This window comes from Penicillium robsamsonii (genome assembly GCF_028829455.1).
Source record: "Penicillium robsamsonii strain IBT 29466 chromosome Unknown utg000002l_segment0_segment0, whole genome shotgun sequence".
Lineage (NCBI taxonomy): Eukaryota > Fungi > Ascomycota > Eurotiomycetes > Eurotiales > Aspergillaceae > Penicillium > Penicillium robsamsonii.
Window position 1 is genome coordinate 3,419,398 of NW_026643220.1, and position 23,614 is coordinate 3,443,011.

At 48.6% G+C, this 23,614-nt stretch overlaps 8 protein-coding genes across 8 annotated transcripts; 3 read left to right on the forward strand and 5 right to left on the reverse strand.

Annotated features, from left to right (window-relative positions):
• Positions 1-3,915: 3,915 nt before the first annotated feature.
• On the reverse strand, positions 3,916-4,653 carry N7447_004541 (GPALPP motifs-containing protein 1; the record flags this gene model as incomplete). The annotated part of the gene is made up of 2 exons (XM_057228816.1): positions 3,916-4,107; positions 4,165-4,653. The coding sequence occupies 2 exons, from the start codon at positions 4,651-4,653 to the stop codon at positions 3,916-3,918; spliced, it is 681 nt and encodes a 226-aa protein (XP_057088157.1).
• Positions 4,654-4,953: 300 nt separating this feature from the next.
• On the forward strand, positions 4,954-6,726 carry N7447_004542 (uncharacterized protein; the record flags this gene model as incomplete). Its single annotated transcript, XM_057228817.1, has 1 exon — positions 4,954-6,726. One exon carries the CDS (start codon positions 4,954-4,956, stop codon positions 6,724-6,726), a length of 1,773 nt encoding a protein of 590 aa, XP_057088158.1.
• Positions 6,727-7,037: 311 nt separating this feature from the next.
• On the reverse strand, positions 7,038-10,116 carry N7447_004543 (uncharacterized protein; the record flags this gene model as incomplete). Its single annotated transcript, XM_057228818.1, has 4 exons — positions 7,038-7,321; positions 7,393-7,481; positions 7,545-8,665; positions 8,734-10,116. 4 exons carry the CDS (start codon positions 10,114-10,116, stop codon positions 7,038-7,040), a joined length of 2,877 nt encoding a protein of 958 aa, XP_057088159.1.
• A 776-nt stretch (positions 10,117-10,892) lies between these two features.
• On the forward strand, positions 10,893-13,470 carry N7447_004544 (putative actin binding protein; the record flags this gene model as incomplete). Its single annotated transcript, XM_057228819.1, is given in 5 exon segments — positions 10,893-11,094; positions 11,150-11,337; positions 11,393-12,798; positions 12,816-13,311; positions 13,384-13,470. The coding sequence occupies 5 exon segments, from the start codon at positions 10,893-10,895 to the stop codon at positions 13,468-13,470; spliced, it is 2,379 nt and encodes a 792-aa protein (XP_057088160.1).
• Positions 13,471-13,896: 426 nt separating this feature from the next.
• Positions 13,897-16,443, forward strand: N7447_004545 (dynamin-related GTPase DNM1; the record flags this gene model as incomplete). The annotated part of the gene is made up of 3 exons (XM_057228820.1): positions 13,897-13,995; positions 14,088-16,067; positions 16,129-16,443. The coding sequence occupies 3 exons, from the start codon at positions 13,897-13,899 to the stop codon at positions 16,441-16,443; spliced, it is 2,394 nt and encodes a 797-aa protein (XP_057088161.1).
• Positions 16,444-16,724: 281 nt separating this feature from the next.
• On the reverse strand, positions 16,725-18,209 carry N7447_004546 (uncharacterized protein; the record flags this gene model as incomplete). Its single annotated transcript, XM_057228821.1, has 4 exons — positions 16,725-17,716; positions 17,791-17,807; positions 17,859-17,884; positions 17,949-18,209. 4 exons carry the CDS (start codon positions 18,207-18,209, stop codon positions 16,725-16,727), a joined length of 1,296 nt encoding a protein of 431 aa, XP_057088162.1.
• A 230-nt stretch (positions 18,210-18,439) lies between these two features.
• N7447_004547 (uncharacterized protein) lies at positions 18,440-20,951 on the reverse strand (the record flags this gene model as incomplete). Its single annotated transcript, XM_057228822.1, has 2 exons — positions 18,440-20,188; positions 20,250-20,951. The coding sequence occupies 2 exons, from the start codon at positions 20,949-20,951 to the stop codon at positions 18,440-18,442; spliced, it is 2,451 nt and encodes an 816-aa protein (XP_057088163.1).
• A 281-nt stretch (positions 20,952-21,232) lies between these two features.
• On the reverse strand, positions 21,233-23,469 carry N7447_004548 (ELMO/CED-12 family protein; the record flags this gene model as incomplete). The annotated part of the gene is made up of 3 exons (XM_057228823.1): positions 21,233-21,687; positions 21,749-23,123; positions 23,203-23,469. The coding sequence occupies 3 exons, from the start codon at positions 23,467-23,469 to the stop codon at positions 21,233-21,235; spliced, it is 2,097 nt and encodes a 698-aa protein (XP_057088164.1).
• Positions 23,470-23,614: the final 145 nt, after the last annotated feature.

Below are 23,614 nucleotides of genomic sequence, written 5' to 3' on the forward strand. Positions count from 1 at the left end.
ATTCTTTAACTATATAACAGAACTCTCGAAGACAAAGGAGGTTACGACACATCTTATCTTTAAGCTTTATAATGCCCTTTTTGATCACTTTTTCGAAGCAGAGGCACTACTTAAACGTAAACGTGTTCTATGGAAGTCAGATATGCTTAAAGCACTCACAGCCGGTCGCTTAAAGCTTGATGAGTACTACTCTTAAACTAACAATCTTAAAGGACATATCTATGCAGTTAGGACAATGCTAGCACCTGATAGCAGATTTTAATTCTTCTTATCTGATAATTAGGAGCCTCACTGGCGTGATACCTACCGGAAATCGTTCCAGGAGTTATTGATTCCGTATTAAGAGCGTCTTACGATAAGTCATGGATCGACTAATACTCTAACAATAGCTTCTGGTTCTAGGCTAAATAAGATGCTAAAGAGTAATAAGATATCTACGAAGCCAGCTAGTAATGAAATAACACAATATCTTAATAGCGGTATGTTAATAATCTGTTTCTTCTCTATAGAGGATAATACTAATCATTTATACTACTAGATCTAATTAAGATTAAACCTCTTTAATTCTGGCGGGAGAACTAATCCCGTTTCCCTGTAATCGCGTTACTTACTCGCGATATTCTCTCTATCCCAGCAACTGGTGCTGGTGTCGAACGGCTCTTTAATACTGCTTGGGATGTTTGTTACTACCGCCGTGGTCGTCTGAGGTCCGAAATAATCGAGGAGCTTATGTTGTTTCTATGTGCAATAAGATTTAATCTTAAGGAAGCTGAGGCAAAGCAGCTCCAGCAGTTCTTTTCATTGGCTGAGCTCGAGTCATTAAAGGAGGAACTTGATGATCATACAGAGGATGCTGAGCTTGATTTGATTAGTGATAATGAGGAGGAGGAGGAGGAGGAGGAGGGAGTAGACAGTAGACCACGAGAGACATCTCCTCATCTAATAGATATAGATATAGAGGTGACAGAGCCACAGTTACCAGAGTCTGTAACTCAGATACGGGCCTCAGGGAGGAAACGTAAGAGTAGAGCAGATGATGATTTTGAGAAATATTAGAGAAATATATACTGATACAATCATCCAATTTATTCTAATTTATTCTGGAAGACCTGTCTGTAAACAAAATACTCAATATTACAAGCAAAAAGTGCATTAATTATGCAGCTCCACTCTAGAAGGCTGTTTGGCTGGTTTGCTCTATATTGGGGCCCCAATGGGTTACCCAATGGGTTTTGGGTTATTACCTATAACCCAAAACCCATCGTTGGGTCGAGGCAATGGACCCAAAACCCATTTTGGGTTGGGTTGGGTTGGGTTGGGTCCGGGTTATAGTGGGTCGTGCCGAAGTCTAATTACTTGCATAGTTTGCATTAGCGAAGCAGGACCCATAAACGTTTATCTCCGTCAATGCCTTCCTCTCTTTCTTCCTCTCTGTAATTTTAGTTGAAATGCACTCTTTTGCTCAAAATACTGGCTGGTAACATTAACTATCTGACCATATGACCGTTTTAACACCGTAAAATAACCGATATCGAGAGACTATAGAAGATAAGAGGAGTGAGGTGGTATATAGATCGATATTACCTTAGTTCGCTCATAAATCTCATCGAATTTTAGGGTTAAATGGCTTCTTATGTCCGTTGAGTATTTAGAGTCGATACCAACCCCCCCCCCCCCCCCCCCTTTTTATACGCGAAGAAGGCGAAGAAGTCGAAGGAACAAGGAGCTTTTTAAGCTAGCGAAGTCTAATTTTATTAGAGGCCTAACTGTTCGGACTAACTTTAAATCGCTAATCACCCGAAAGGCCATTAAACCAAGATTCGAGGAAGACTTTTAAAAAATAACACATAGAGGGAGGGCCTAATCAAAAGTATTCGTATACTTCATAATAGTCACCTATTTACGATTTCTAGGTCATAAAAGCGAGTGCTAACTAGGGAGTTTACTCTTTATAATCACATTCGCCGTAGCGATTAACCCTATTAGGCCTTAACAAAATAGTACCGTTAGTACCGTCTAGGCGCCAAGCCACTAATTTATTTCCTACTTAGGTAATTCTCTAACTAAAATAGGTAAGATCAAATTTGGTTTAGTACCGCAGCACCGGACTAAAAAATCGCTAGGTACCGTGAGTTGTCAAGGCCTAAACCCTATTAGACCTTGCCAACTCCCATGGACCCACTCCCATGAGAAAGTCTTGGCTGTCAAAATCAATGCCAAGCCTGATTATCACTACCTATTCAGGTAATTTTATTACCTAGATAGGCTTAGCGTAGTTCCATGGGAGTGATGGGACCAGGATATGGGACTAAAATTTTCTTAGTCCCTGGGAGTTGGCAAGGTTAAACCCTATCGTAAAACCAGTCTCGTCGAAGGTATAAACATCATTAGGGTCGATTCTAAATTAAAGGATTATTTTTTTAAGATCGAACTACTCTCGAATGATTTTTTGGTCTTCGCATCTCGCACGTTTATAATTATAGTGTTTTAAGAATCGGGAGGAGAGGATAGGGTATCGTTTTAAAAATATTATAACTATAATCAGGGCAGTTCCGCGCTTTTTAGTAAGAATATTCGCCATTTCTCGTATAGTAGTAGGGCGAGGGGCTAATCCACGAGAATTCATAGAGAGAATCCATTTCTGAAAAGATTCCTCCTTAATCTCTGTTAACTTATGAGAATTTACGCGTATAGTGCTTCGATCGGTACGGCCGCTAAGGCGGTCGCGTAAAGTTAAACGCGGCATATTAAGAGTGCGGGTAGTGATGGTAATATTGCTAAATTCTTAGTTCTTAAAAGCCTGGATAGCTAATAAGATCCTACCCTCTTACTCTGCTACATTTCGAGAGGATTGGGACCGAATTAGTGGCATGGTGGGTGGTTGAATTGATAAGTGCCAATTCATGGACGTGTTTGAAGTGGTAGTGGCAGCTCGCTTGTGAAATATGTTGATCGTTTTAACACTATAATGTAGCCGATATTAAGAGGCTATAAAAAAAGGCAGGATACTAAGACTAGGAAGTTAACTCGACTATAAGCAATACAGGCCAAGGCTTTGGAAGCTCAATCGCAGGCCCAATAACCAGGGATTTAGCTGAAGCTAAGTATGACGCTTTAATGGCAGCAAGAAATAGTAATGGTTGAAATTGGTATATAGATACTACTGGGGGTACCTGTAGATAGCATTTTTCATGGGTTGATAATTTGCATCTAGTGGGGTGTGGGGCGCCTGGCACGATTATAGTAAATATATTCTCTCCTTTTAAAATATACTTTTTCTTTTATATTTTCTCACTTTCTACCGGTCGTATTATGTTCAATATGTTTATATGTATATATTAAAAAGCACTTTTCTTATTTATAAAACCCAAATTAAATGCGACCGGTAGAAACGAAGATACAGTGATTACAGCATTAATAACTAAGCGGCTTTATGAACGCTAAGACTACGATTTTAGCAATTTCGAGCCTTGGTGGGGTCGAGCTCGAGAAGTTCGACCCCCAGCTGGTTGCGGGTGTTTCGAGTCCAGACCTTGGGCTTTGCGGAAGTCCCTTAGGGCGAGAAATCGCGCGATTTTACACATCATAGAGGCGTGTAGAGAGAGTTGAATTCGGTACGTTAAACTGGCGTGCTACTTCACGAACAGAGCTTATTTCTTTGTCCTTGATAGCTTAAATAGAATAAAATATGATCCTACCCTCTTACCCTATTGAATTTCGAGAGCTCCGAGAGCGAATTAGTGACATAGTGAGTGGTTGAATTGATTAAGTGCAAATTAATTGATGCGATTTGGGTGAGGTGTCCAGCTATGGGGCTTATCCAGCTCGGTAGTGAAATAAATACGTTACCGAATATGTTAGTTATCTTCCTTTCTCGAGACTAACTGTCAGATTATTCAAAAGTAAACAAAGCTATTATAAAAAGTTGCCCTTTGTAAAACGTGTGTTGTAATCCGCAGCTTTCTTGACCATCTCCCGGCGCTGCGCGCTGGATATCTTCGAGGCAACTGCCATATCCTTCTCTCGATCGAACGCACGCGCACTTGGATCATCATCTTCTTTCTGAGCACCTGGATTTTCCAGGCGAGTGTTCTTTCCAGTCATGTCCTACAACTATGTTAGAAAACAGATGGAGAAAATGTGTCTTTCCAATGTAAAAATTACCTTGTATCTCTTGATTTGATCCTCCATCAACTTTGCGTTTGAAGCATCTTTGTGATCCTCCTGATTTGTTGAAGTGCCAACACCCATAACCGCATCCTGCAATCGTCTCATTCGCTCCTCTGGAGTCTCAACCCACGAGGAATCCATGCTTTTAGGTGCCGTGGCTGATTTGCTTGTATTGAACTTGCGATTTCGTAGTTGTGTGGGGTCAATCTTGGAAGCCCAGTCGGAATGGGAAGGTGGTTGCAGCATCCATTGATCTCGCTGGCTTTCTTTTTCCAATTTCGATCCAGAATCCGTAGGCTCTATGTGGACAGGGTCTTTCAGTGGACCGGATGGAGGAAGGCTGGGACCGAAATCATCATCATCATCACTACTCTCACTGCCACTGTCGGCCTGAGGCGGAGGAAGAGAAGGCCCGATTACCTTCCGCTGCTTGGAGACTTGAGGAACTGTCTCCTCGAATTTCCGCTTTTCTTTAGAATCCATGTTGAAGGAAGAAGAAATGTTATCTCTTATCGGGAATTATCGTATGAGCTGATGTCATCAAAAGGTACGAGCTCGGGAGCCCTGGAGAACCCCTCGGGACTCTCTTTGTTTTTGTATGTAGCTTCCTTAGGGTCCCTCGGGGATATTCTTCCTGACTTCACTCTTTCATTCCTTTCTTTTTCATTTTTAAATGCATTCGGACCATTTCCCTCTACGAGACCGCTTTTTCAACCCCGCATGCTCGACCTGTTACCCTTAAAACCTGCTGTTCTCTTTATTTGTTAAGAGGAAAATTAGACAATGGGCTCAGAAGATGGGAGATCTAACATGGATGGAAATGTCGGTCAATCTACAGAGCTGCATCCGGAGCCAATGTCATCAGATCAACAGCTCGGACCACCAGTTTCAAGTCAAGTATCAATTCCTCGAAGGTTCCAGGCCCAGCCAATCGAAACCGTACGAAGCTCCAACGTGCCAGCTTTGAGAGCAAATCAACCTCTACCAAAGCCTGAAATACATCTAAAAGAGCCGGAACATCGACCGAGAAGATTCCTACCTGAACCGATTGAAACAAGCAAAGGTAGTAATAGACAGTCTCATTCCACTTCTGAGACTCAGATGAAGTCTGCATCTTATAGCAAGACATCGACGGCTCCAAGAAGATTCAAACCCGATCTGATAGAAACCGACACCCGCTCCGTCCGAAAACGGGAACCTCTTCGGTTTCCCCAACGACATGTATCTTCGGTGCCCCATACAATCACTTGCCCAGAGACAGCATCGTGGTTAGACCCAGACCCCCATGCTCGCACCTATCTTCCATCTGAATCTCAATTTTCGTATTCGAATCTTCTACGCCGACAACAAGCCCGCAGGCACTCGTTCCGAGTTCCGGATCTCCCATCGATCCCCTCTGACAGCAGCGAAGAATCGGATAACTCCAGATCGCATTCGGCATGCACTTCGCCTAGGCCTTCCAATAAAGCGACACGAGATTTATCCTCGAGCAAGCTACCCCGTGAAAGTTGCGACGGGAAGATCTCGGAATTCTTGCTCTCTCTTGCCGCTCAATCCGCGCAGAAGCAGTTAAAGGAGCAAGCGCTGGCTGCCTTTCCCAACGAGCAAGTGTACGAGCCTGTAGATCATTTTGCCATCGACGAAGAAGATGATGGAGATTCGGACGATGATATGCCTCATATGAAGTACCATCATGTCAAGTCTCGACGACAATCTTCAGCAGATTTGTCCTGGGAACTTGAGTACATGCGCCACCATAAGGAGGAGGCTGAGATGAGGGTCCGGGCGATGATTGCATCTGGACAACCAAACTGTTCATCAGAGCGCCAAAAAACTGGCAAGAGCCCACCCATGCTTGGCAATGACATCGTCATTCCTCGAAGTGCCTCACCCGAGGGAACAATATGTGAGCACCCTAGCACCGATGCAGCCTCTCGTGGCGTACATGATCTATGTACTGGCTGTGGTGGATTATGGTACGCAGCGCCTCCTCGAGATGGCGGAAAAGGTGCTGGTCTTTGGATGGGTACCTGTTGCAAGGACGACAGCCAGAAGCGGGAAGTGCATGGTCTCCTACCTGGCATCGTTACCCCCATGCCTCGTGTCGATGAGACTGGCATCATCATGGGACTCAGCCCATCTCCTTCGCATACACATCTGGATCGTCTCGCCTCATCCGGAAATCATAGTTTCCGGAAGCCCGCGAGCCCTAATCTCCAGAAAGCTATCGAGGCCGAATTCCATGATGGATTTGTGACTCAGATTTATAATTACTTGTCTCTGGGTTATCCGTGTCTTGCCCGCTATTATGATTATGAGCTCAGCCGAATTTCGGGCATCTCCCTCGAGGATCTTCGTCGGGACGACTTGCGAACCGATGCCAGAGGCTACGTTGTAGTCCTCAAGAATAACAATCTCGCGGATGCATGTGCACGGTGGAAGGCTCTTCGTCTATATATTAAGGAATGGGCGAGGCAGGAGCCCGGCATGGCTGAAGAAGATACCAATCTCGAAGGCTGGGGACTGCCAGAGCGAAGAGGCAGCTGGGGCAATTGAAAGACTTGGAAGATTTTAATTTGTATGTTATGATTGATAAGCGTGCATTCGGTGTGATATAGACAGGTGCATATTGAATTCACACTCGTGGGCAATTTAGTCTGACGTTTGAGTTCTTCAATGGACTGTACATGTGTAAGCCCTATAGTACTTTACTAGTACACTACTTACTGTCTACGGGTATCTGAAGACGATCGATCACCTTTGATTTTTAACCCGAGAGACATTCATTGTGCTCCAATATATTATTGCCTTCTTCCCCTAAGTCTGTAATTGATGCCACTTAAAACTCACTTTACGTGTAATTTATATTAGATACTTCCCTTTTGAGCCCTCTCATGAATGATGCCCGGGAAAATCCCCTGCTCTGGAAGACCATCTGATCCACCAACTCCTGCGCCGAGAGTAGGATTGCCACCGGGGGACGAGAACTCACCCGTTCCAAGACGAGGTGAACGAGCTAGGTATGCCGATGGAGTCAATGGAGAGGTAGCCATCTGGCTTGTACTACGGGCCTCACCAGGTGAGGGGTCCGTAGTGTCAGCTGCATTTGATCGCAGCTCAGATTGCGACTCAAGGTTAGGTGTATGGTGATCTAAGAATGGATCATTCGAAGTCAGTCTGCTGCGTAGTTTCTGATCATTCCATCAGGATATATATATATACCATGCTTCGAGGACACCGCTTCCCCCTGTGGACCTGGAGCCAAGCTCTTCTGATCTCCGGTTCCATTGCCGTCGGAGTATCGCTCGATCCTGATGAAACGATGTATAGTTAGCCCCATTTCCGTGCCACGAAAGACATTCTGGGCAACTTACAAGGACAATTCTCCGAGCAAAGTCTCATGCCGGAATGCCTCACGAATATCTGGTACATTGCTCTTTGCAACATGATTGCCAGCGACTCCAGGCATGGAACAGTTTGAGCCGAGCCATCTTTCTTTGAGGGAGAGCTCAAATCCACTTTGGTCAACTGAATGTTTGGCGAGTTCGCACATGTCGACTGCGCTGAATTTGTAGATCTGTGCTGCGACTGAGTACTCCTCGATGAGAGGCTCCTTTGTGAATGCGAACTGCAACGGATCATCGGTGGACAAAGACACGTTGAGCCCTCGCTTGAAGAAGCTAGCACAGGGGTTCTTATCGTATGTGAGGAACAAAGCGTTGTTGCTGAGTGGTGACATGGCAATGCCGATCTGATCGAGATAGTAAAGGTATTGCAGGAGAGGTACCTTGCGCAGCAAGATACCATGACTGATGCTGTGGCAGCAGAGGAATCCTACAGCCAGATGATCCGGGTCGCCTGCCTCTCCACAATGAGGACGTAGAACAAATGTGTTGAATCCTCGACGTTTCCGCCAGTTGTTGAGGGAAGCGATGTTGGCGAACATGAAGTATAACCAATAAGTGTAAGGCGGATTCTGCTTGGTGCTCCACTCTCGGGGGATGGGGTACTTTCTGTACAACCGGCGCTCGGGCTTGCTTTCATCATCCACACTGTCGAATCCAACCACTCGCTGAAGGAAGATGTGAAGTTTGGGATGACTTGAAGGATCTTTGGTCACTTCAAACAACGGCTGGAAGACATTGGTGATGACTTGTTCAAAGTTCTCCATCATGCCGCTTGCTTTGTAGACATCGTATAGACGGGGTACTTGAATCAGCCAGCGAACATTAGGCGAGAACAACTTGTTGTCCACCACCCAGGCCGCAAGCTTGTCCCATTCCTGAAGGGAACGACCGTAGATCGAGATTCGCCATTCCACCATTTGGTATTTGCTAGATTCCAAGTCTGAAATTACTTCCTTCGTAATCTCTGCGAGATAGCGACCTTCGATGTAATTGTCTGTTTTGAGAAAAATTTCACGCAGTCGGGATTCTCCAACTGGATTATACTTCAAATTGAATTTGTCAAATCGGTGGAAGGAGTCGGTGTGTGCCTAGGAAGTCAGAGTCAGTAATGGTAAGTAATACTTATGGCTTTTAAGGGAGGGTTAATGAGACTTACGTGCATATCCAAAGTATCAATGCTCAGGTCATAAGCAGTCAAGTTGATACTCTCAAAGACCTCTCGCAAGGTCAGATGTTTTCCGTCTCGGAAAAGGACAACTTCGTCCGGGGATTTTCTCATCTTGCTCTTGATGAAGCGAAGAAGATGTTTCTGATTCATACATGCCGAATGATGAACGTGGGTATCCACCTTTCGCACGTTGTAGAAGTCCCTGTGAGGAACCTTCTTGCTGTCGGCAATCTCCTGGTATTCATTGAGTAGCGTATACAATTGGAATTTGCCCTCCAAATACGACAGCCGCTTGAACGCAAAGCTCTTAGCAGGTCCGTCGGTTGACACATCCACAACGGCGTCCAAGTCCATGTAGAAATCGCGCAACGAGGGGATCTGAACAATCGGGGTCTGCTGGTCAGCCTCAGAATCAAAGACCTGATATACGCTGTTGCCATCCAGCCTAAAGGTCCAGGGTGATTCTTTGGGTAGAGGCATCAATTCCTCCATGTCAAAATCCTCCCCGATGTCTTGGCCCATTTTCCTCTTCTTTCCTGCAAGGTCAGATGGGCCACCGACGTTGCCGGGTTGATATTCTTTGCCATCATCCCACGCCGGTTCTGGAGGTGGAGGATAGATCTCCCAGTCCGGTTGGTCCTTGGGATCATTTCCGGGTCCCTGCAAAGAAAGCTCTATGTACTGGGATCGCCGATCAAGCAGTTTCTTGATTTTGCAGTAGATAGCGTTCAGCTCCGACGTCACAGCATCATTGCTCGACGAAAATCCGCTCGCAACCTGAGGACCTCCGATCCCCACACCGGCGCTCTGCAGACTCTCCACCGCCGCTGAGTATGGTCCATGTCCATGAACAGCACCTAGAAGCGCCGCCTGGTTTCGGGCAGAATCGTTCGCCTCGTCTGAGTCATCTTCGAGGAAATGAGATGCAGAAGAATCGGGGTCGCTGGTGGATTGCAGGCGTAGTGTTGAGGGTTCGGATTCAAAGACCATAGATCCCTCGTGAGAGATCTGGGCTTGAGAATTCATTGGATCCGACAGGTTAGCCGGTGGCTCTTCGGAGTGTGCTTCACCTGAACGGGCTGGGGTTAATGGACTCAAAGGGGCGTCGTTCCGCGCAGCTAGCTGATGATGTTGATAGAAGAGTCTTGCCTCGGCGTGACTCATGGACTTCTCATAGGCATAGTCATAGGTGGCTGTTTTCTGCTGTCGATCTCTGGGCAAGATATCCTCTGCAGGCTGGTCTATTGCATTGGAGCTTTCAATGAGAGAGTCCACAGGACCCTTGAGACCCGGGGATGAAGTAGCTGATTCATTGGAATCAACGGGCGCGTTGGCATTCCGACTGGAACTGAGATCGGGTTGAGGTCCCATGACTACCCCCTCCCTTGCTACTCCGTATATCTGGGAAATATAACCTGGATAAAAGAATGAAAGTTGCAAGGAGAGACTACCAAGGGGTTCACAAGATGTGAAGGTAATTGAATCAGAAAGTAAAATATCAAAAAAAAAAGATAAAAAGATAAAAGATAAAAAACTCCCGATAGGGCCTGGAGAAACCCGTAAATTACATACCACATGAATACAGCACATCGAACTATAGCTGTTGAACTATATAAGACTTCATTTTTTTATTTTTTGGTTCTTATTGGTCTTATATAGACTAATTAAATTGAAATTAATTGCTTCCTTTGGCTTATTCTAAAGTTATATAGATCTTATATGAAGATGTTATCTAAAGATGACTACGATGTACGTATCGTATTAAAACACCTCTCCCCTAACCTCTCCCTCTCTCTCCACCTTTAGGCTTCATCAATTCCCCTGACCTTTCTTGTACTTATTGATATCATCTTGAAAGCAATCATTGCTTCTATTTCTTTTGCTCTCAGTCTTTACAAGTACGTCAACTCCCTAATCTCCCACAACTCCCATAACACCCTCAACTCCCTCAACTCCCTCTTCTATCTATCCCCCCCCCCCCCCAAACTAATCGCACCAAGAGCTTTGACTATTTTGATGCTGACACTCTGCATGAGACACAGATATTATAACAAAACAAAACAAAAAAGCAAACATACCTCCCACGTGGACACATCCAAAACTTGAGCTTCCCCTTCCTTATCCCCCGCCTATCCGATCCGGAAGTCATGGCTTCTCTCAATCTCTCGTCCAATGGCCCCTCGATATCGAAAAGTTATCAGACAGTGGTGAATGCACCACCCCCTTCTGGGAATGGAGGGTCTCCGACTTATGGTCAATGGGCTGTCTACTCGGTTTCCACCCCGCTTGTCAGTGCCTTCCAGCAAGATGGAGGTAAGGAGAGTGTCCTTAAGGTCCAGAGCACCGGAGGTTAGTAATCGTTTTCTACCTCCCATCATCTCGCATTGACAAATCGGACTGCCAGAGGGTGAATTGGCCGATCTCATCGAGGAATTTTCCGAAGGACGGGTGCAATTCGCCTATGTGAAGGTGACGGATTCCAACACCGGCCTTCCTAAGAACGTTCTCATTGGCTGGTGTGGAGAAGGTGTACCGGAGCGAACAAAGGGTTACTTTACCAGCCACCTGGCTACAGTTTCCAAGTTCCTTCATGTGAGGAGTTTCCTTTCGATCACGCAACTGCGGTGCGACTGACTTGGCTGGATAGGGATACCATGTGCAGATCACTGCCCGAGCAGATGGGGATATAACCCCCGAAGGAATCGTCCAGCGGGTGGCAGATTCCTCCGGCTCCAAGTATTCAGCAGGCGAGGCGTCTGCTCCGGCCCCAGCCCCCCGGCCTGCCGTGGCTAGCAAGCCTGCTTTCACACCGACTCGATCTGGGGGTATCACCCCCAGCCCAGCTGCCCGCGCACACCCCACACCTTCAAGAGCTGGCGTGAATGATGACGGATGGGGTGCAGATGCCCCTCCCGTGACTCGCACCCAATTGGAAAAGGTACAATCGGCTTACCAGCCCACTAGAGTGAACCTGCAAGAACTCAAGGCAAACCCCACAGCTAGCCGCCAACCTGCCGCTACCTCGGATGATTCTAGCGATGTGGTCAAAGGTGGTTACCAGCCAGTGGGCAAAGTTGATATTGCTGCAATTCGGAAGCAAGCTGCTGCATCCGGTCAGCTGAAAGATGAGCGCCCGGCAATTATCAAGGGCTCCTATGAGCCCGTTGGCAAAGTAGACATCGCTGCTATTCGAGCTAGAGCACAGAAGCCGGAAGGCACCAGTGAGAACGTCTCATCGAGCACCGCAGTCAGCCAACAGCCAACAACGTTGCCCGAGCGACCTGCGCCCTCCAATGCCTCGGAGCGCTTGACCAACCTACCCAAACCAAAAGTTGCCAACAAGTTTGGCTCTAGCCCCTCCTTTCCAGGAACGAAACCACCTCTCCCAGTTGGTCTTGGGCCTAAGCCAACCTCGAGTGCACAGATTGGAGCTGCAAGCCGTACTTTTGCCGACGAGGGAGGCAAGACACCTGCTCAAATTTGGGCAGAGCGCAAGGCCAAAGAGCGCGGAGGGGCTTCGTCACCTGGAAGCACCGAGCCTGTCTCCACCCCTGCCCCGATTCAAAGCCAAACTAGTGGCCAGGGCGAGTGGAAGAGCTCCTATGCAGGCAAGTCCTGGGCTCCCGTTCAAACTGCACAGGAGAAGTCATATGTTCCTGAGCAGCCTATTGATGCCAAGGCCAATGACCAACAAGAGGATGAACCACAACCGCATGTGGGCGATATTCGTGACCAATTCGCTCATGACGCGCCTGCGCCCGCGCCACTCGCCTCTCCTGCTCCCCCCGTTCCGCAGGCCAGTCGCCCTGTTCCTGTCCCGGGGCTGTCCTCCGGGCCCGTCGATTCCGAGCCTGAACATATTGTCCAGCAGGTTCTTCCTACTCCTCCACCGCAGCCTCCTCGTTCCCCGACACCTCCCACTCCCCCGGTGCGTGAGAGCTCGCCGATCCAGATTGCTATGCCGGTTGGCCACGGCGTTGCCGACAGCGTTGCGGATGTCCATGAAGAGCAGCACTCTCCCCCCCTGCCATGCCTGTTCGGAGCCTCCAAGAGGTCGTTCCAGATGAAAGGGAACTTGAGGATGATTCTCACGACCTTGGCCGCGCTGCAGCCACAGCAACCGCCCCTCAGCAGCCTGAGCAGCCAGAGCAACCCAAAGGCGGGCCGCGAGCTCAAGTCCAATATGACTATGAGAAGGCCGAGGACAATGAGATTGAATTGCGAGAAGGAGAGTATGTGACCGACATTGAAATGGTGGACCAGGATTGGTGGGTGGGTGTCAATACTCGGGGTGAGCGTGGTCTCTTCCCAGCCAACTATGTGGAGATTGTGGAAGACAACAAACCCGCGTCACACACGCCAGCCGGCTCCCAGCATTATGAAGCAGAGCCAGAGCCAGAGCCAGAATCTACTGTTGCCCCCGTCCCGGTTGCACCCACACCTACCGCTGCGCCCTCGGGGACTACTCCAAGCTCCAAACGTGTCACAGCCACAGCTTTGTATGACTACGAAGCCGCAGAGGATAACGAGATCGGTTTCCCCGAAGACGCAAAGATTTCCAATGTGGTAAGTGGAATAATCCCCTGTCTTTCTAGGCCTTTGGCGCCGTCGCAATCTACAGTGCTAACCTGGTTGTAGGAATTCCCGGATGATGACTGGTGGCTTGGTGAGTACAATGGCAAGCAAGGTCTATTCCCTGCCAACTACGTTCGCCTGGACCAGTGATTGAGTCATATCATAGATTACTCTGAAGGTCCAATCCGAGAGCAGATTTTAAATTCCTTTGATTCACCCAACCACATATGTAGATCTGACTATGTATCCCTAATTCCTGAGTATAAAAACACCCGGCTCACTGCTTCTTTTTGAACATATAGAACATGTATATATAGAACAAATCTTTATAATTTGCAAAGTCGAATCATCGACGTCATGGCCCGCAGTATCGGCTTATGTCAGCATCACGTGTGCCGAAAAAGTAGCCATCAACAACGTTCCCAAGGTTCCAAGGAGAGTCGATCAAGGCCTACAAGGATCCCGGTGACCGTTTGCACGCGACCTAATTTTGCGTGTACCTTTTCCCCCTTCTTTTTTTTTCTCTTAACCCTGAGCCCTAAATCTTGGCCCGTCTCAAGCCTTCAGTTCGACATCATGACATCGCTGGGCGAGGATCTGCTCGTGACAGTGAACAAGCTTCAGGATCTGGTCTTCAATACCATTGGGAATGATTCCTTGGATTTGCCCCAAATTGTGAGTCTGATCAGGTAGAGAGCTCTCGGAGTTGGGGAAAGAGTTGTCATTTGATGCCCAGTCAACCCAAGACTAATCCCCACCTTCCATAGGTTGTTGTTGGTTCCCAATCGTCCGGAAAGTCTTCGGTCTTAGAGAATATAGTCGGAAGGGATTTTCTACCAAGAGGTAGCGGAATTGTCACCCGACGGCCCCTAATCCTGCAACTTATCAACGTGCCCAGTGAACGTGATGATAAGCCGGAAACCGATGAGATCCATATCCCACACACGGCTGCTAGTGTTGCCGGTCAACACGAATGGGCCGAATTCCATCACCTTCCGGGGCGCAAATTTGATGACTTTGGACAAGTGAAGCAAGAGATCGAAGCGGAGACGGCAAGGATCGCAGGAAGCAACAAGGGCATCAATAGACAACCGATCAATCTCAAGATCTTCTCGCCCCATGTGCTCAACCTCACACTTGTGGATCTGCCCGGACTGACGAAGGTGCCCATCGGGGACCAACCCTCCGACATTGAGAAGCAAACGCGAACCTTGATTCTGGAATATATCGCCAAACCGAACAGCATAATCCTTGCGGTTTCTCCGGCCAATGTCGATCTAGTCAATTCCGAAGCGCTGAAGCTCGCCCGCCAGGTGGATGCCATGGGCCGGAGGACGATTGGTGTTCTGTCAAAGCTGGATCTTATGGACCACGGCACCAATGCGATGGACATCCTGTCTGGACGTGTGTATCCCTTGAAGCTTGGATTTATCGGCGTTGTCAACCGGTCTCAGCAGGATATCCAGTCTGGAAAATCGCTTGCCGATGCATTGCGGGCAGAGTCTGAGTTCTTCCGGCACCACCCAGCTTACAGGAATATGGCCAACCGCTGCGGTACGCACTTTTTGGCCAAGACCCTGAACACAACCCTGATGTCTCACATTCGAGACCGGCTTCCGGATATCAAGGCTCGGCTGAATACCTTGATGGGTCAGACTCAGCAAGAATTGGCCAGCTATGGAAACAAACAGTTCAGCGGCGAAGAACATCGGGGGTCATTGATTCTTCAGCAGATGACACGATTTGCTGCCTCATTCATCTCATCTATCGACGGAACTTCATCGGAGATTTCTACCAAAGAGCTATGCGGTGGAGCAAGGATTTACTACATTTTCAACTCTGTTTTTGGAAACTCACTTGAAACGATTGATCCCACCCATAACCTGACTGTCTCCGACATCCGAACGGCCATCCGAAACTCGACAGGCCCTCGCCCCAGCCTGTTTGTCCCAGAGTTGGCCTTTGATTTGCTGGTCAAACCACAGATTAAACTCCTTGAATCACCCAGTCAACGATGCGTGGAGCTGGTCTATGAGGAGCTTATCAAGATCTGTCACACATGTGGCAACCAAGAACTTCTGCGTTTCCCTCGCCTCCAAGGAAAGCTGATTGAGGTCGTATCTGACCTTCTTCGTGAGCGCCTGGGCCCCTGCTCGACTTATGTAGAATCTTTGATCTCAATCCAAAGAGCTTACATCAACACCAACCACCCGAACTTCCTCGGCGCCGCAGCTGCCATGTCTTCAATCATGCAGAACAAGCAGGACGAAGAAAGAAAAGCCGTGTTGGCAGAGGAAAAGCGAAAGCGTGATAAACGACGTCAAAAGGAATTGGGAGCTCCCAATGGCAATACGGGAGGTCCCGACGAAGAAGAATATGCTGACAAGCAAAATCTCCCCATTCGAAGCCACTCCTCCAAGGGATCGCGGAGCATGTCTCCTCATGTTGGTCGCACAGGCGAGAATGGCATTACTGCTACCCTGAATGGCGCTCAATCTAATCATGCTGCGTTCGGCGGCGGTGCCTCGAACACTGCCCGGGATTCATTCCTAAACTACTTCTTTGGCAAGGAAGGCACTCACAACATGGCCATGTCCCCGGCAGGCATGAACCCCAACCGACAAGGGCCGCATGCTGGCGAGCCCAGTATCAGCCAGAGCATTCGGCGTGCCGAAGCTCGGGCTCCCATTATGCCGACCGAGGAGTACAGTGCACCATCGGAGTATGGCGGTGACGTATCTGTTTTCGTAAGTACTACCGCACAGGCGTCAGATTTTGCATACATCTGACTGACTTCAACTCTTATAGCCCAATGAGAACACCGAGCCTGCGCTCACGGACCGTGAGATGCTCGAAACCGAGCTCATTCGCCGTCTCATCTCATCATACTTTAACATCGTCCGAGAGACCATTGCAGACCAGGTTCCCAAGGCTGTCATGCACCTCCTTGTCAACCACTGCAAGGATGTAGTGCAGAACAGACTCGTGAGCGAACTTTATAAAGAAGATCTTTTCAGCGAGCTTCTCTACGAGGATGATGGTATCAAGGCTGAGAGAGAGAAGTGTGAGCGGCTATTGGAAACATACAAAGAAGCCGCCAAGATTGTGGGCGAGGTTTTATAGAATTCTCTATCTTGTATTTTAGTCTGGCTCGGGGGTTAAGCCTAGGCGATCTTGATTTCTGCGTCATGCTTGACGCCCTTCCATCGTGGGAGATATTACTTCTCTCAATTTATGTACAACTAACTATTGCGGCGTGCACATGATATCGATATATCTTTCCTATCAGTTTCTATCAGTGCAATTCACACGTATAACCCCATAAACGCTGTAAGATAAAAAAATATACAACATGCAAAAGAAATTCTGTCTAGATATACAGATCAACATCCAATATGCAATATTCACTGAGCCTTTTTGGCAATGCTTCGTAGACGTGCACCTTCAAAGCCATATAAACCACCTCCGACAAACACCAGAGCCGCGCCAACCAAGACACCTCCCGCCAAATGGTTTCCAAAGAGATAAATCGATAGGAGCAGCGAAACCAACTTGCGGACATTCAAGAAAATTGTAACAGTCAACGAGGACGACTTGGCCGACAAAAGATGGACTCCCCGGATACACAGGTACTGCGTCAGTGCATTCATCGCCAGGTAAGCCACCTGAACCGGAAGATGCGCCAGCAAAGACTTCACAGCCTCAATCTGGCAAATATGCCCCAGCACCGAAACAGCAGTGCTCCCAACAGTAACAGATGACACCCACAGCCCGGAATCCAAATGCGACAGCAAAGAAGGTGACGAAGCTACCACCCGCCATTGACCCAGCAACTGCGGACAACTCGTCAAGAACAGCGGCAGAGAAAGCGCATGCGAATAGAAAAGCGCCTCTTTCCAATGATCCCTACCGTAGGTTGCGTACAGCCGGTCGGCATAGATTCCCTGGAATGCAGAGAGGACCATCGCTAGCGCGAGGATTGTGAAGCCTGTCACCGTCGTCATTATGTCCGCCGTATCGGAGTCGACGTGGATAGAGACGCCTTTCGATTGCGCGTCGGCCATGGCGGCAGCCGCCACGCCTACTGTCAGCATACCCACAGAGGCAATTTGGCCCCGGGAATAGCGCTTGCCGTTGTATATATAGCCGATTACCATTGAGGCGACGGGACCTGCAGACCGGAGGATTATGTGCAGTGGTACGGAGATCTTGTATGCAAAGGCCCAATTGTTGAGGAGGTTGACGCTCACGAAATAGCCAGTGTATACCACCCATGAGTGTAGTGGGATAGCGCGTGGGTTCAGGAATAGGGCACGTGGTCCGGCTGAGGGGGACAAGAAGCTTGGAATGGTGAATAGCGCGCAGATAGCGAATTGAGCGAATGTTATCAAGGGACCTGTGCGGTAAACGAGAGTTGGATTAGGATATGCGATGTGATTTGTTTTTATTAGTTCTGGTTCTTGTGCTTACCGGCGGTAGGCTGTTCCCTAAAAGTGAGATTAGCGTCGTGTTTGGATTGACCTGGTTTGTTGACTTACTTGATAATCGCCTCTAGTGCAAAGACCTATACACAAGATCAGTTCCTGTTTTACCCCCATGGTAGCATTGGGGGTTCTCTAGACACCCACATTGGCACAGCAGCCCCCGAAGATAAGAGAGACCATTAGAACCATGCTTGTCCAGCTAGGAACCGCCGCGTGGGCGGCGGCAGCAACGAAACCCGGGGCATCTTTCTTCAATTGAGCATAGTCAAGCTTGTCCTCGGATTTTCGAGATTGAGATAGAGTCAAAGCGAGGTTCGCGTTTTCATTTGAGTTCACAGAGCCTCGAGAGCGATTAATCAGGTAGGAGTCGCGTCCTCGTTTCGAGAGTTCATGATCATTGAGCATTCTATTGGAGTGTGAGTGATCTTGATAGAGTAATGAAGATGACTTGACTTACCTAGGAGTTTCAAAGGGTTCAAACACAAAGAGCGCGACGTGGTTGAAAGAAAGCTGAGGCGATAAGAGAGTGGATCACGAGATATAGCCACCTACTATATACTCCGTACTGTATAACTACTAATACTATACTCTTTCTATTCTCTTATTAAATTGTCATTGGATTATGTACATCTATATTAATCAACAATATCATCATCACTGAGTATCAATTTCTCTTCGGGCAGTCCAGGTTCCAAAGCATTAGTGGGTTGCTTCACATGCTGTGCTGGTGATGCTTCCATATCGTCGATGCCATCATTACGAAGATTCTCGTTGGAACGAATGCGGGTGATCTTATCCAACTGCCAGCAATCCGGATTCTGATGCTGAATTGCAGCCATATAGGGCAGTTGATGAAGCAGTAGATCATTCCGGGGTATCATTGTGACCATACATGGACTGTCATCTTTGTTCCCTAGGGCCGACCTTCCCACCTGGAAATTCTTCCAGGAACTGACACCCGTGAGGTCAGAACCATTTTGAGAAAGATGTTGCTGTCCCAAAGGATCAAGTGATCGATTCACCCATGAGTCGATCAGTCCATCGATCTCCTCAGCCTCTCTCCACAATCGCAGAGATGCCGGGTAAAACATCTTGTACGCATCACCCGCGCGGCTTTGTCCAGTTGACCCAACCCGTCTCTTGACCGGGTATGGAAGGGCGAAAAGAAGTCCGCGTGCCGCAACCTGGAAACTCATTTCTTCCTGCCGGAGCACGTCGATACCGCTACCGAAAGAGGTAATTCCAGTTCCTATCCCAGCCCGTGCCCCTTGCCCTGGTCGGCGGTCGGCGCTGAGGATATCGCTATCGGAGAGTGCATCAATACAGTCGTTGAAATAGTCGGTGAAATTATCCCCATCACAGGATGGGATGTAGTTCTCATGGAGAGCACTGATGAACGTTGATATGTCGGTTCCTGTCTCATCAACCAGATCATTGACCAATACCTGCGAAACGTTTGGTCGGGCATAGTGGCGCATATAGTCTGGTGGAGGTAGAAGGACCTCGATATCACCCTCTATCAGGCTCGGGTCCATGCGTTTGTTGTACACGATCTTTCCAACGGCATGGAACATGCCCAGACTCGCCTCTCTCTGAGTTATCATCTTGAGAGACTCTTTCTCCATTGCTGTCAAAGCAACCTCGCCGCGGGCTTTCTTTGTTTTGGCCACACTGCCTCCCCATCTCCCCGTATCGTCCCCCTTGAGACAGAGGAACTCGAGAGAGGAGATTGCACTGCGGATATCGCCGATTTCAGAGATACTGTCTATAACACCTGGCCCAGGTATCTGGATACGTCCGGAGTCCCGCGCCTCTCTATCCAAGATGGACCGCAAAGCCTTGTGCATAAAAGTGGGTGCAATGCTATTGAAATCTAATATCGTTGTCCCGGGGTGATTGTAGATCGTGGGCCCTAGCAACCGATGAACTGTCAGGTTATCTGAGGTCGATGACGCAGATCCTAACAAAGTCTCTGACATGATGATCACAATGGGCGGGTGATTCGGCCCGGACATGTCCCGGGCCTGATCATTCGCAGAGGCAGCCAAATATCGTTGAAGAGACGTCCGAAACGCCGTGAGGGCGGAGGACGCCCGGCCAAGCACAGTGGGAAACTCCTCTATAAGAAGTATCCGCTGATCTCGAGGTTTTTTATATTTCTGGGGATCGAGCTCGCTGGCAGTTTCGAGGTCAAGCCCTCCAAATTTAGTACCCCGTCCAAGAAACTCTTCAAAGTGCGTGCTCACGGATTGATAATCGTGAGCTCCAAATTCCGAAACCGGGGGATTCTTCCACTCGACAACGTCGTAACCAAGTGAATCAGAGAGCAGGGATACAGTGGTCGTCTTCCCACTGCCTGCCGGACCCCGTAGGACGAGTAACCTCTGCATATTGTCAGACTTTCTAACCCGATCCCGAATTATTTCCAGCAGATTAAAAGCTCACCTCAGAACGTCTCCCAGAAAAGGCATCTTCCAACCAATGCTGTACATCCGAGACTTTTTTCTTATGAACGGCCAATTCGCCCAGATTGGCTGGAGCGAACCGCTGAGCCCATGGTCGACGGCCCGGTTCGCCAGCCGATTGCGCAGCCAATGGCTCCTTCGTAGTGCCATTTTCATAGTCTGTAGAGAGAAGGAACCGTTTTGTCATCTTCCGCGGTGGTTTGACTGGGGCCTTTGGCTTTGGCGCTGGCTTTTGCGCAGGTTCACGCATCTGGCTAGAGTTCACGGCCGCCAGACTCGTTGCCGCCCGCTCATTAACTAGATGCTGTGTGAAAATTTCATCATAGGAGTCATAGTCATCCTCAATGAGGTCCACGTCGACAGTCTCCCTGACCGGCGGGTCAGACTGCTTTTCGGTCTTTGGTGCCCATCGCTGTCCCTCTGTTGCGGGTTGAAAGAATCTATGCAGGGACTTAGATTCGGAGTCTGGGTTTGGTGACAATTTGTTCTTTCGGTTTGGAGAGGAGGACGAGGGGAGCCGGGTTGGTGGTGTTGCGCGTGAGTAGGAGGGTTTGGGACGCGAGGAGAGCGCGAAGGGTTCTGTTGATTCGATAGGACTGGAGCTATCTGAAATGATTCGTTTTGGTTTTGTCGTCTTTGAATCCTTGGATCTGCGTTGTCTTTTAGAAGGACGACCGTCCATGATGAATTGGTCAAAAAACTGGAGAAGTTAAGATCCGATAAGCTTACGATGCCAAGCGGTGGGCCTTTTCCCGATGTATACATGTTATATATATATATATATCTACAATGTACATGAAAATGGGATGTCGATGTAGATATTAATGTTAAAATATATAGAATTACATTCATAAGACAAATCGCACAGCGGGTATATTGACCAGAATCTGAGTCGGCAGAGTCAAAGAAACCAAAATCCCCAAATAACCAAAGAAAATGAGAAGACTTATAAATAAGTACTCCCTATGCACCTCCAAAGACATCATAATAATAATCTTCATCCAGGCCATCTCTCGCAGGGACCTGGGGAGCCTCACCAGCAAATGTGGCATCATCAAACCGCACATTGAGCAGGCGGATCTTCAACCCATAGTTGCTGACTAGGTCAATCAGCTTGCTTGTCTCCGCAGTGATGGGTTGCTGGTTGAGAAGCATCAGCAGACCATCCAACCATTCGGATGCAATGCTGTGCGAGGACGGCCGCAGTGTGAGCAGGACTACCTCCTTTTGGGTGGTCCTGCTGCCGGACCGGGCGTGACTATGACCTTTTCCATGTCCAGTGGCTGTGGAGGGCGTGTAGCCATGGATGGTGATCTTGGTTGCGGGTTGACGTGGTGCGGTCTTCACGGTGGCTGTAGAGGAATGGTCTGGGTTGGTGGAGACGTTGGAGACTACCGATGATACGATGGAGAGGTCGACTGTCGAGGACAATGGTGTTAACAGAAAATTACAAGATGAAACAAACTCGGCGACACTCACTTTTCTCTGGCAGGGTGTCCAATTCCGGCGGTCGGTCGCCCATCAGGTCAAATTGACCGAAATGCAAGTATCGTCGATTATGAGAGAGCTGGGCATATTGATATGTGGCAGTAGATTTCTGCACCGCCCCAGACTCCGACTTGGAGTGGGAGTCCAGGGCGAACCAGCTACCTTGGAGCAAAGATCGAATTCGTTGCTCCCTGACGAACTGGAGAGCCTCATGGTGAAGTTCCTCGCGCACCTGTCGCAAGTGTTGGCCCCATGCATCCTCGTACGTCAGTTCAAGAAGTTCCATTTGCAGCCCGCGCAATCGGTGGTATTCGAAATCGGCCAGTTCCTCTTCGACATCCTGGACATCCTTGATCCGAGCAGCTCCGCCCACCACCGACTCAATGAGGATGCGCACAAGCTCGATGAGCTTGTCCAAGTCCTCTTCCTCGGCGGTAGTCGCCTTCCACAGGCGAAAGAAGGCCTGTAATCCGGCAACATGTAGTCGGGTCCAATGTAACAGCAATGGCTGGAACATTTTCTCAAAGCCCGTACGGGACTCTGAAACGAGATATGTTTTTGTATCATCCATGTCGGACTTTTCGACCTCGAAATGCTCGTATAAGATGGATGTAACCGCCAACGACGCCCGCGCAATCGGACACCGCTGTCGTGATGGCTTTGTAGAGTGCTCCAGGAGCATATTTTGAAACTCATCCCCATGACTGCGAACATAGTCCGCCAGATCCATCATACCCAGAAAACCGACCTCATAGAATTCCCCTGCCGGACTCTCCGTCTCAAACCCAAGCCGCCTCCACTTTTCCGGATGGTGTCGTCTAGAGCGCCGTGTGTCGTCACTATTCTCGGTAGTCTCGTCGGGGTTCTTCTCTGGGTTACTGGCCAGATAAATCCCTTTCAGCGCACGGCGATGCTCCGGCTTCTCCTGATGGACAGAGATCTCTCGCCACTTGCGTAGCAGGATCTTGGTGAGTGATTGAAATTCTAGCAGCGGATGTGCCAGGTCCTGAAGGGCGGAATCCTGCATAAGCACATAGACTGCTCTGATAACGCCCAGATCCTGTAACTTTTGAATAAACTTGGGCCACTCCGCCTCGGGGTCGTGGGTGATCGAGTCGCGCATGAGTGAATTGATCAATTGGAGCGCATTGGCACATAACGCATGGTCCGCGGAGGATAGTCGGCTGACGAGCATCTCCAGGAACTGGGGGTATATCGCGATCGCAGGCTTCAGGGCGCGGAAACCAAAGTTGTTGACCTGGGACGCACGGTTCCCGGTGTACGGGTGGGAAACAATAGAGACGAGAATGGACATTGCACCGCGGAGTATATTGACTAAGGGATGGGTAACGATCAGCTCGACAATCTAGAGGACAGTTAGCATCTGAAATGACGGAAAGGGGACAGTAAAAAACACAGAGCATTGCAATGGTTTCAATACTCACGCGCTCCACCAACTCCTGGTCAACACACTCCCACCCCTTGTCGACATCGAGCAGCCTCGAGAAACTCGTCAAGCTATATGCCAGGGTATTTCCGCTTGCATGAAGGGTTAGATAGCGTAATCGAACTAGGCCCCCCTCTGCGATGAAGATGTCGGCGAAGGACGGATCTCCGATGTTGCTCTGGAGCTTGAAGACGGCCATTTTACGCACAGCATCTTCATCGCTACCCAGGCGCTCGACCAATTCGGCGACATTGACGGTCTCCATGTCTCTCCAAGAGAAGTTCAGAAAGTTCAAAGAGAGGAAGAGAGATCAGGGGGGCTGTGGGGCAATTGGAATTTAAACGGTCTGTCGATCTTTATTAATTTAAGCATATGAATAGATTGGATGTTATTCCTTTAAAGACTACCTA